The sequence below is a fragment of the Ylistrum balloti genome, unplaced genomic scaffold (assembly GCF_031769215.1).
Source record: "Ylistrum balloti isolate Yb309-2 unplaced genomic scaffold, AGI_CSIRO_Ybal_v1 Utg371460, whole genome shotgun sequence".
NCBI lineage: Eukaryota > Metazoa > Mollusca > Bivalvia > Pectinida > Pectinidae > Ylistrum > Ylistrum balloti.
The window spans coordinates 9,040-22,805 of NW_026782762.1; the positions used below are offsets into that span (position 1 = coordinate 9,040).

The 13,766-nt window shown below is 36.4% G+C and overlaps 2 protein-coding genes across 2 annotated transcripts; both read left to right on the top strand.

Annotated features, from left to right (window-relative positions):
- Positions 1-684: 684 nt before the first annotated feature.
- LOC132562590 (LITAF domain-containing protein-like) lies at positions 685-1,362 on the top strand (the record flags this gene model as incomplete). The annotated part of the gene is made up of 2 exons (XM_060227342.1): positions 685-898; positions 1,254-1,362. Coding segments are annotated over 2 exons (323 nt in total), but the record flags the coding sequence as incomplete, so codon positions are not given.
- A 4,037-nt stretch (positions 1,363-5,399) lies between these two features.
- On the top strand, positions 5,400-9,308 carry LOC132562592 (LITAF domain-containing protein-like). Its single transcript, XM_060227343.1, has 3 exons — positions 5,400-5,454; positions 8,623-8,836; positions 9,200-9,308. Exons 1-3 carry the CDS (start codon positions 5,400-5,402, stop codon positions 9,306-9,308), a joined length of 378 nt encoding a protein of 125 aa, XP_060083326.1.
- Positions 9,309-13,766: the final 4,458 nt, after the last annotated feature.

Here is a 13,766-nt window from a genome sequence, read left to right on the forward strand (position 1 = left end):
AGACAAAAATACTACTTAAATTAAACAGACAAAAACACTACTTTCATTAAACAGACAACATATTACTTACATTAAACAGAAAAAAAAGCTTACTTACATTAAACAGACAAAAACACTACTTACATTAAACAGACAAAAACACTGCTTACTTTAAACAGATAAAAACATTACTTTTGTTAGTCTAGTAGATGTGTTTGCATAAATGTTTTGTTTTATTGTTTTGTTTTTGTTTGTTCGTTGTTTTTTGTGTTTTGTTTGTTTGTTTTTTATTTCTCTTTACAATTAATTCTAAACGAAAACATGTAAAACAAATACTTAAAATTTAATAGTTTGTTGATGTGGTTCATTCTCACCAGAAGCCGATGTAGTTTTTCTTGAGTTTTTATTTGTTTACAGTCTCCCAGGTTTTATTATATCAAATGAAAATATCCTAATATTGCAAAATATCGCCTATATTCTTGTCACTATTGAGAATATGGAAACTTCAATTCGAAAGAGCGGAAATGTATTGTCGTATCAATTGTAGTGAAGTGGCACTTACATCAACAAGTTTTTATGTCTTATTTAATCGCCGATATGAGTTCCTGTGTGAAGACTGTAAATAATCATTACAATATACATTGAAAGAAAAACTAGTAAAATTGTCAAAAAAGGGAAAGAAATGTCGGTCATCTTGTTTACCAGGCATGCAGCAACAACAGATCATGCAGCCGGTCGGACAGCCAGGTATGGTTGTGGTTACAACTGCGCCCCAGCAGTCACTTCCGGTCGTCGAATCCTTCCGCGACACGCCACAGAGAATGCAGTGCCCAAACTGTAGCCAGGACATCGTCACTGTGATGACCTTCGTACCAGGGGTCAACACTGTCGTCTGTTGCCTCATCATTGCTCTTCTTGGGTGAGTTACATTCATATTAAGTAGCTGATGTTTATCGTAAAGTTATTTCAGGGAAATTTTCATCCATTAGATATTTACTTATCTATTCATTCCTATTTTCTGTCAGTTCTGAGTTTGTTTTCAACTTAAATTACATATTGTGTGTATATCAAGGCCGTTATTCAATTCTATAATTAGTGTAGAATCCCTTTGGACCGATATTTATTGACGACCTAAGATTCTCTATTGGAAACAAATTCAATTCACAAAGAGACGTAAAAAAGTTTTTTTTCTTGGTGATGATCATGCATAAAATCTGGTTACATTTATAGATAGAAATATTGACTTGACAATTTTGTTTTGTTTACTTTTTCAGAGGTGTTCTGGGCTGTTTCATTATCCCATTCTTCATGGACAGTTGTAAGGATGTCATCCACAATTGTCCTAATTGCCGAACAAAGCTTGGACGCTATACCAAAATGTAACGAAGGATTTGAATGGCCAGCTCTACCGAACAGCTACGAATCATTCGTGTGTTTGTTTCAGACTGTGATAGACCATAATAGCAATATTATTACGTTGATAATTTACCATTGTGACGTCACCGCCAGGGATTCAAACCCGCCAATAAAACAGATTGATGAGTGGAAACAATATAAATTTCATTTGCCGAAGTCATGTGTCGTTGTTTCCGCATTAGCGTTTCTTGGCTAACGTTGTAATTCGCTTTGTTCTGTGTTGTTTAATGTTCAATATTTATTTATGTAATTTCTAATCGAGAACAAGTATATATACGTATTAATTATAAGAGTATACAATGCCCTACAAATTCCTAGCATAATTTAAAACCAGAATAAAGATCTCACTTTTGTTTTTATACTGTAATAACGTTGTAATTTGTTTTTCACACAGAAGACCTTGGAAATATTCTTCTAAATAAAAAAAAAAAAAAAAAAAGATATGACAGCGCTTATGTAAACAAAATGTAAACATTTTGTCATATTCAGGAGTTTATTTTTTTCTGGAAGAAATATCTGAGGTGTTCCGAATGATATATCTTTAAGGTATTCCTTGTCTTTTAACTTAACGTTTGCGTTGTTGGCCTTTTTGTTTCTAATTCTCGTGTCGTTGTATATGTAAGTGGTACACGTTTTCCTGCGTAGTATTATAAAACGGGCATTGTTTAAGTAAATACAAAGTTACAGCTTAATTTAACAGTAATAAATGGTCATGGAACTTGTTTTTATTGAAATCATTATCAATAAAAGTAACTGTTGTAATGAACGACTGGAGATTTTATTAAATTTCATATTCTGATGTCAGCAGATTCAGAAAAAGCAAGCATTGTCAATAAAATATTACACAATACAAATGGCCTATATTAAGAACTAATACATGTATCAATGTGATAGAAAATCGGGGTGTCGAGGGGGGGGGGGTGAAAAGCAAGAGCTGCACCACTGCGCCACTCGACCGCCCATCACTAATAATAAACAAATAAATAAAATCTGACCATTCCTTCATGTTTTATTGACATCAAAGGGATTAGACACAACTTCTTATTACTAGTTAGGCTCTATTCAAACTAACAAAACACAAGTATTATCTGTAGGTTCCTGAGAACTAGGTGTGACTACGTAACAGCTTTACCCATTTACCTGAAAGGAACGAGATCAGACCTGTAAGCAATTAAAGGATTATATAGCCGAGATATTATAGCTGTTCTGGGAATGACTCTTGAATATTGTTTGGTCCAAGACATATCTTACGTCATTGAGTACTACTGGGCGTTACAAACAATGCCCACGATCTCTAATGGTCACTGGGGATTATAATTGAATCGGGTACTCTCGGGCTTTATCAAATCATACTGAGCAAAATAAATCTGGGTCTGTTTCCGTACTTTTTCATAGTCGACTGTGAACGCTTTAAACACACTGATATTTCGGTTGATGCAATCACTTTAGATCCATGACTAATTTGACAGCGTCAAATCCGGAAACTCTTCATTGTAAATTGCTTTTATTCTAGTTCAACTGGAAACGCTTGTAATACATTCGACGGATTCAATCGTTCTTGCATCATAACTATTCTGCAAGATGGCGTGAGTTGCTTTTGATGTTACTCAAAAGCTGAAGATAACGGGTGACAACGAAACCTAGCCCAATTAATATATATATATAAACATTGAAATATAGCCTAAAAAATGTTATTGAAATCTAGATTTAAATTTCGCCTTACTTGTAATATGAATTATGGCAAAGGAACGTGGAGCGACCGTAATATTTTCTAGTATCACTGTTTATAATCCATTTTGTAGCTGAAAAGAAATAAAACTAACAGAGAGGTTCTTTGGGTTCCGAAGGCGTCCAAGTTTGTTTGTTTCTATCCGTCACTAAGTTAGCACAAAGCAAAACTGTGACTTTTTACTTCCGGGTCACAACTGTATGACCTGATATGCTGGATTCTTTTTGCTTGTTTTTCTTTGCAAGTGCTTTTCTTGATCAAGCAATTACAGTGATAAATATAGCACAATTTCTATATGACACACAAACTAAAGTCATATTTGGAAAAAAACAGAAGAAAGTGCGTTAAGATATACTTCACCATAATGGCAAAGGACACTTCTTACACTCAAAAGGGAAAGAGTTCTCCCACATGTTATCCCACACAGGCATAGATGGAAGGAAAGGACAACATTACAGGTATATGCTGCGACCACGTTTCAAACAAAATGTTCACACATTCCCTATTTTCCGTTTATGAAGCTATATAAAGTACGCAGCACTTTAAAAAAATCAAAAGAAAATGGTACGTCTGTACACTGTACCTCATCCCCTCGAAAGGCGTATGTGGGGGATAATAGATTGGAGTCCGTCCGTCCTTCCTTCCGGAGAGCTCTTCCGGGCTCCAAATTGAAGCCATTCAAACTTAACATTATCTATATAAGGCTAGTGCACTGCTTGTGCGTCTTGCTATTGCAAAGATCTCATTCTTGTTGTCGAAAAACAAAGAGAATCTGATGAATACATTTAGTCTTACTGTAAAGTTGGTAAGTATATTATATATAACACACGACTGACGAAAGGAGATAAGTTTTGACACGTGCCCTATCGGGACTCGAACTCTGGATCGCCTAGCTAACCACACCACCCAGACATCCCCCAAACGTGGGTGTTTGGAAGGCGCGATGACAAGCAACTAGAAATTCTTGACTTGATCATAGCAGCAAATTGTCTATTATGTGAAATGAACTTAGACAGGAAATCCGTATTTGAAACCTTCGGATCAACAGAAGTTTCTCCTGTTCTGATGAGGCATATATATACATTGTAAAGTTTTGACTTCATATTTCTAAATTTGAAGCATCCGGACTAAATGTACAATGTTTCTCATTCTAGATTAGTCAGACTGTAAGGACTCAATGTTTTAAATATATAACAACCCATCACATGCACCTCGGAATGAAGGTGATAATTTGTCATATTCTTATTGCTGTATTTCCCGAATACAAAGGTTTTAGAATTTGTGTACTCTGTTAAGAAAATAAGTGATTTTGTTGATTATTAGGTATTTCTCTAAATATTCAATTTCTGAGAAAACAATATAAATATATGAAAAAGAATAATCCAGTTACCTGTAAGAATTAAGGACTTCAGTCAAAATGGAGTTATATCAACCTCACATATTAACCTTAATATAATAACCATGTTGACCTCATTATAGGTTTTTAACTGTTAGATAAGTGAAATGATTCGCGCATGAATTGCGCCATGTTTCCGACCTAAGTAGCTAAAATGCCTACTTAACACTGTCCACATCTAATTGTTTATGTACGAGTCAATACAGAAACTTTATAGTTAAACATGATATAAACACGGGGATTAGATTTCACGTAGAAATTTATAAGATATTTAAGGCGTTGGCTAAATGCCTAACCTACTTCTGCTTAAATATATTTTTATCTTGAATATTTTGAATTAGCTCTGGTCAAAAACTAGTAACATATTGTCTACAGTTGCCAAACAACTTCGACAAATATTTATCCCCAAGCCATTTTAAAGTGTGTATGCTTGGACACAATGCCAGTGGAACAATACAATAACTACAAACGGCACAACTGGAAAGTACGATGGCCTTAGATGGACATTGCAGGTCAAAAATGAAATATTCTCATCACATTCGGACAAATATTATTGCTGGCCAATGAACTATTTTTACGTGCGAATGAAATGAATATTACTATGTGCGGACGCAATATCATTGCGTTCGAACGAGATAGTCGGGCGTTCGAACTAGATAGTCGGGCGTTCGATCGAACAAATTTCCTGGTGCCATGTCCTAGTCTCCATAGTAAGGTCAGTAGTGACCACAGCTTTAAAGAGTCTATGTAATAGCCATTGGTCAAGCTTGGACATATCATTGAAGAACACTTAAACAGTCGACGTAAAACTCTCATAAGAGCTGCGGATTTTCGGACAATCGAGTTGACCGACGTGACATCAAGAAGTTAAATTTGACAATGGCACAGACACAACCCTACCCTGGCATGCAGCAACAGGTTGGATATAACCCAGGTATCGTTTTTGTTAATAAATTTGATATTCACTAATAATTTTCATACTTTCAGAAACTCTACGCTTGTTAAGTAAATTATAAATAGAGCCAATGTAGTAAAATTCTGAAGGAAAATATGTATATCTCATTGAATGTATACAATCTAGTAAGTTATATCGACGGTATAGTCAAATATCGGTACTGGACCTTCTATATATAGAATCTAGTAAGTTATATCGACGGTATAGTCAAATATTGATACTGGATCTTCTATATATTGAATCTAGTAAGTAATATCGACGGTATGGGCAAATATCGGTACTGGATCTTCTATATATATAATCTAGTAAGTAATATCGACGGTATGGGCAAATATTGATACTGGATCTTCTATATATATAATCTAGTAAGTTATATCGACGGTATGGTCCAATATTGGTACTGGATCTTCTATATATATAATCTAGTAAGTTATATCGACGGTATGGGCAAATATTGATACTGGATCTTCTAAATATAGAATCTAGTAAGTTATATCGACGGTATAGTCAAATATTGATACTGGATCTTCTAAATATAGAATCTAGTAAGTAATATCGACGGTATAGTCAAATATTGATACTGGACCTTCTATATATATAATCTAGTAAGTTATATCGACGGTATAGTCAAATATTGATACTGGATCTTCTAAATATAAAATCTAGTAAGTAATATCGACGGTATAGTCAAATATTGATACTGGACCTTCTATATATATAATCTAGTAAGTTATATCGACGGTATAGTGAAATATTGATACTGGATCTTCTAAATATAGAATCTAGTAAGTAATATCGACGGTATAGTCAAATATTGATACTGGACCTTCTATATATATAATCTAGTAAGTTATATCGACGGTATAGTGAAATATTGATACTGGACCTTCTATATATATAATCTAGTAAGTTATATCGACGGTATAGTGAAATATTGATACTGGATCTTCTAAATATAGAATCTAGTAAGTTATATCGACGGTATGGGCAAATATCGGTACTGGACCTTCTATATATATAATCTAGTAAGTAATATCGACGGTATAGTCAAATATTGATACTGGATCTTCTAAATATAGAATCTAGTAAGATATATCGACGGTATTGTCAAATATTGATACTGGATCTGCTATATAGATTCTAGAAAGTAATATCGACGGTATCGTTAAATATTGATACTGGATATTCTATATATAGAATCTAGTAAGTAATATCGACGGTATGGTTAAATATTGATACTGGATCTTCTATATATAGAATCTAGTAAGATGTAGGGAGAAAGAATAAAGTTTCAGTAACAATTATAACAAGAATTTGTGTAGATATGATAAACAGAATCACTAATCCGGATTATGTCGAAATCTTATCAGGAAATTATTTGTTTGAAATTAATCCTAATCGCATGAAAACAGAATCTCTGGTAACCAGAACATATAGGCCCACGGCAAAAAATCGACCTATAAGAAAATTTCATTTCAGGTTCACGACCAGTAAAATTTCCAAAATAGCATTTCTGTCCATAACTGAAAAAAAATCAATATTTTTCAGTGTTGTTTGGACGCTATGTTACCTTCTGATCGATTTTAGACTACGTGTGTTAAATCCAATATCAATTGCGAAACCATTAGACCTCGGCGAAAGTAGATAATATGTTGTTACGTTACCCGAATGTTATGTCCAACAATGGCGAGTTGCCGGCGTCAACAATACATCAAAGGTGTAGACACTGTAATTTAATTGGTCCTGGACTAAATGATTGTGACATTACTGAAAGAGAAATTCGCTCAGTAAAGTGTCTGGGATAAGAGGTTTTTGCAGTGTTATTGGTCGGTTAAGGGTAGGGTTAACGGAATAGCGAATCAGTTTCATACCTACGATGTATACAAATGCTGTTTTATTTTTTTCGTTGGTCCAGTGCAAAATGTTATTTATTATTTAAAAGAAATTATGAAATAGCATAAAGTTTAATCAATTGATCTTATTTTCAAATTATCTATTTTCCCGTCATGTTGTTCTTTTTTCCTATTTGTGGCGAGTTGTCTCTCAGAGAGCTGAGAAACGACTGGTCTCTCAGGTCATGTTTGTGTCATTGGACAAAACGCCAAGCTAAAAATACTCTGCAAAGTATATTACGGGCCGCCTGTATGCTATTCAGCAAGGTAGGCGCCAGCTCCCACAAAGAAACTCCGCCTCAAAATGATCCTGGTTGTTCACGGGGCATCCTCTTATGCATGATAATCTATTTTTACGTCTTTGAGCTTACTAGAGGCCCATTTTTGCCTACTAAACAACATGAATATTAATGATTTCCATGATAGCGTGCTTATAAACCATTCAACCGTATCACTATCATTGCGCGATAAAGTAAGAAAAATTTTTTTTTTAAAAATCTGACTTACAAGGAAACTAACTCAAAAAACGCAGTCAACCACGTTTATTTTGTTTTAGGTTGTATCCTATGTCACGTGTCTAATTATAAACGAAGAGAACTACAAGTACATCAATCTTAACAACTACAGCTATTGCAATCGTCAGCGTGGCGACAAAGTTTGATTTTTTTCTGATTCCATCTCCTTATGGAACGTAGAGTATTTTGTCAGGGTGAAGTAAGGCTGTAGCTGATAGTAAACTTATTCTATTGTGGACTTTGGCATCGCTGTTGATTATTTACATCAAAACACGAAAATAAACATAAAACATGTGTTCAAATTAAAACCACTTAGCAAATTATATAGATAAACAAAATAAATAACAACAATATGATGTTTTGTTTTAGATACACTTATACAGAACTGGGTTATTTGATATCGATTACCGTATTGTCGGTATCTTTGTATCGCGCGCTAGTCAAGTGTAACTTATGATCCCTAACAAGTACGTTAAGTATGATAGACCAAAACAAAATATGAAAAAAGTTGGGATGTCAAAAAAGATGACCCGAGAAACTCTAGCTGGACTTCGAAAACTTTCTGTAGACATGAACTGTTGAAATCGTTTTTTAAATCCAATGACGTCACGTTTTTTGTCCCAATCTACAGCTCGGTAAAGTTTCTCGCACGCGTCGTATAAAACAGCATGCGATTTCAATCAAATAGTCCAAGTTAAATGTTATGGGAAAAAAGACTGCTATCTGCCATATTTTTCAAGGCATGCAGCAAAAACAGATAGTGCAGCCGGTCGGACAGCCAGGTATGATGGTGGTGACAACTGCGCCCCAGCAGTCACTTCCGATCGTCAAATCCTTCCGCGACACGCCACAGAGAATGCAGTGCCCAAACTGTAGCCAGGACATCGTCACTGTGATGACCTTCGTACCAGGGGTTAACACGGTCGTCTGTTGCCTCATCATTGCTCTTCTTGGGTGAGTTTATATTAATTGCACAACTTAGCTTTATCGTGTATCAAAGTTATACGTTATACAACTATGAATGACATCACATTTTACCGCGCAATATATAGTTATCCTAATGTAAAAAATACTTCGATCAATATACATAAAAATAATGCAAAAATTAAAAAGATGAAAAGATAACATCGAAAAAAGCAAATCAAAACAAAACAAAACGTATACAAATTCTGTGACGTCACTAGGTAGTTTGTTTTTAAAACATGATTTAGACTTGGAACTTTATTGAAATCTACAAAAAGGCTTGTTGCTCCTGGTATAGATACACAATGTTTGAGCTAGACAAGACATCTCATTTTGTTTTGTTTACTTTTTCAGGGGTGTTCTGGGCTGTTTCATTATCCCATTCTTCATGGACAGTTGTAAGGATGTCATCCACAATTGTCCTAATTGCCGAACAAAGCTTGGACGCTATACCAAAATGTAACGAAGGATTTGAATGGCCAACTCTACCGGCTTCCACGAATTATTCGTGTTTGTTCCATCTGTGATAAAATACTATAACAATTTCCGTCATAAACCTATTTTAATTTATTAACATTTCAAGGATGGGGATGGTTGTGTCGGTTGGCACATGAAAGCTGACACTGTTTCGTCAACTATATTTCCTTGTCCGAATTTCTTAAATGTAATTTCAAAGCATAATATAAAATCCAGAAAAGATATTTCACTGTTAACAACATCGAAATTTGCGTCCTGAGTTTTGTCTGTCTGTCTGTCGGCCGGTCGGTTGGGTGGCCGGATAATTGGTTGGTGTGTGTCCTAATCAGAGCCAGATTGTTATGAAGGCAGTGTCAATAGGTGATGGACAAACAAACCCTTAACACTAATTGTGGGCGGACGCTCTACTCAAACAACAAAAGTTTTACCAAGATAGGCTACTGCGTGTAAACAAAAGAGAGCTCAAGTTTATTGCGAATGATCTTTTCACATTATATTCTGATTAATTTACATACATTGAAAACAGCAATTGTCACGAGAGCAGTAAAAGTGTCACAGTCTTGACAAATCGGTGGAGTTTATATGTAAACCATTGTTACAGATCTATCCAGCCTTCGAGATCTCAATTCAGTACTTAAACATGTAAACTAAAATAAGTATTCAAAATTTCTCTGTTTCGCATGAGTGCACAAAGTTGTTTGCATTATTTTACGTTATTTTACCCCAGGTGTTGCCACTCTCGGAGAAAATGTAAATAACATTTCAAAACAAAGCACCTTTATCTTATGTCAGATGTCGTCATAACAAACAACGCGTCGCTTAATGGAAAAGCACTACGCACCAAAAAACGTGACAGGTCCGGATCTATACCGGCTGGGTTTACCTGTATACGGCTATATACGTGACAGGTCCGGATCTGTACCGGCTGGGTTTACCTGTATACGGCTATATACGTGACAGGTCCGGATCTATACCGGCTGGGTTTACCTGTATACGGCTATATACGTGACAGGTCCGGATCTGTACCGGCTGGGTTTACCTGTATACGGCTATATACGTGACAGGTCCGGATCTATACCGGCTGGGTTTACCTGTATACGGCTATATACGTGACAGGTCCGGATCTGTACCGGCTGTGTTTACCTGTATACGTCTGTACCGGCTGGGTTTACCTGTATACGGCTATATACGTGACAGGTCCGGATCAACACCGGCTGGGTTTACCTGTATACGGCTATATACGTGACAGGTCCGGATTCGTTCCAGCTGGGCCGCCCGTCTAACAAACACAACACGTAAAATTTACCTGAGCATACATTTTTTTTGTTTACAAAAAGAATGAAAAATGACAGTAATACAGAAGTAATGAAAATACAATTTACTATCTGACGGCACGAGAATTTAAACGATTCATTGCCGTGACATAAAGAGACGTCCATTTAATGTTTCCATATATAATGTGTGTCCGTCCACTAAGGCTGGTCACGTGTGGCTCTTTGTAAACAAAACACTGAAAATTACGAGTGTATCTAACTATTCAGTGTGTATCTGATATATCTACAAGTGTCCATTTCTAAATTTATATCAACCATGACAGAATCGTACATCGTCTGATTTTCCTATCGTGCATACATTGTGCGCACATTGCACATCGTGTAACGTTGTGCGATCCCACAATGGTATTTTGATAAGAGTTTACAACATTTTACAAATCTGCCAACTCAGAAATCTTGAAATCAACAACAGAAGCTAACTAGTATAACTTGGAGCTGTTCGTCTGCTGCCTTCGAACATAGTGTCCCACGAATATCGATGACCTAGAACAAGGATTAGAGAAAAAGACAAGCGAATACAATTTTTCAAAAGGAATTAAAATTCATTACACCCAAGTAAGTGATTATTAAACTGCATTATACAGCTGTTTTATCCTGGGACTTGTCTGTGACGCTACAGGTCAAAACTTAGAAGCGAGTGAAGGAATTCAAAACTGGCCGAAAGAAATGTTTAAATCTAGATCTCGGTGTGAGATATTGTAATATTTAGAATTCAATAATGGATTATTTCAAGAGAATGTAAAGTAGTCGAGTACGCGTGTATATTCTGAAAAGTGCAACTATTTAAATTAATTTAAACATTACATGTATGTTACGACAAACCACGGGATCTGACGTCCACCAGCGTCGGTACTCCCACAGGATTGTTATAAAAACACACATGCGACTATCAAATTTTAACACCAATTTAGAATAAGAAACAACAGAGCCAAATTATCATTAAATTGCACACCACAACGTTCTTGTATTTTATAAGAAAACCGATCTTCAAATTATCATTAAAACAGAATACAAAACAATATATTCGAACAGAAGTATGTTATATAGGCATGTTATATGTCAGACATCTGGTTACATAATTCAACAGGATAATATCTCGAAGTAAAGATGGATATGAAGATAAAAGAAACGAATTTTAATTAACATAAGAAGTAAGTTTTGATTAAGTTTTTTTTAAGAGATAAGATATTTTTATATCAGGATAAGAGATTTTTTACTAAGATAAGAGATTTTTTTATTAAGATAAGAGATTTTTTATTATGATAGGAGATGATTTTTTATTATGATAGGAGATGAACTTTACATTAAGATGAATTATGTGTAATTTGATTTTACATTTCATTGTATCAATGTGTTACGTTTTGATGACACGGATTGATAGACATACTATTACTTAGAACATAAGATTGTTAAGAGAAATTGACATCTCCACACGGTAAGGTATTAGGATTTTCTCTCCAACCAGAATGACTGCCGAACTTATAATCAAGTTTTGAGAAACGATGTATTGTCTTTTTGAAATAGATTACTCCCACAATTTCATTAGGTCTTATGTTGACTGTCATGTTTGATGTAAGATTATCCCTGCTACATTTTTACATAGATCATTTTACGAATTGTTGGTATCCCTTTTGTACATTATGTATAGGTTTGCCAGTGCTACGCAGAATAGAACAAACTTATACACAGCTGAAGTGGCATATCAACTAATAACATCTTGATTAATATGTTATCGAATTCTTATAGATATTAAATATATACTTAACCTACTTTACTCGAGACCATTTACCAGTGCGTGAAGTACTTAGAGAAGGTAACCTTACCGATTAAGTTTACAGATCAGCCACGGTTTGTTGTCAAACTGCTTAGCAATAACTATAATTGACAATTGATCGTACTACCATCGACCGTACAAATATACGGCAGTCCAGGATAAAGCCTTATGATGATGGGTAGGTCAGTGGTACTGGTCAATGGTACTGGTCAGTGGTACTGGTAAGTGGTACTGGTTAGTGGTACTGGTAAGTGGTACTGGTTAGTGGTGCTGGTCAATGGTACTGATCAATGGTACTGGTCAGTGGTACTGGTCAATGGTACTGGTCAATGGTACCGGTCAGTGGTACTGGTCAATGGTACTGGTCAGTGGTACTGGTCAGTGGTACTGGTCAGTGGTACTGGTCGGTGGTACTGGTCGGTGGTACTGGTCAATGGTACCGGTCAATGGTACTGGTCTGTGGTACTGGTCAATGGTACTGGTCAGTGGTACTGGTAAGTGGTACTGGTCAGCGGTACTGGTCAATGGTACTGGTCAGCGGTACTGGTCAGCGGTACTGGTCAATGGTACTGGTCAATGGTACTGGTCAATGGTACTGGTCAGTGGTACTGGTTAGTGGTACTGGTCAACGGTACTGGTCAGTGGTACTGGTCAGTGGTACTGATTAGTGGTACTGGTCAGTGGTACTGGTCAATGGTACTGGTCAGTGGTACTGGTCAGTGGTACCGGTCAGTGGTACTGGTCAATGGCACAGGTCAGTGGTACTGGTCAGTGGTACTGGTCAGTGGTACCGGTCAATGGTACCGGTCAGTGGTACTGGTCATTGGTACTGGTCGGTGGTACTGGTCAGTGGTACTGGTCATTGGTACTGGTCGGTGGTACTGATCAGTGGCAACTGACCTGGTCAGTTTTACTGGTCAATTGCACTGGTCAGTGGTACTGGTCAATGGTACTGGTCAATGGTACTGGTCAGTGGTACTGGTCAATGGTACTGGTCAATGGTACTGGTTAGTGGTACTTGTCAATGGTACTGGTCAATGATACTGGTCAATGGCACAGGTCAATGGTACTAGTCAGTGGTACTGGTCAATGGTACTGGTCAGTGGTACTGGTCAATGGTACTGGTCGGTGGTACCGGTCAGTAATACTGGTCAGTGGTACTGATCAGTGGTACTGGTCAATGGTACTGGTCAATGGTACTGGTCAGTGATACTGGTCAGTGGTACCGGTCAGTGGTACCGGTCAGTGGTACTGGTCAATGGCACAGGTCAGTGGTACTGGTCAGTGGTACTGGTCATTGGTACTGGTCGGTGGTACTGGTCAGTGGTACTGGTCA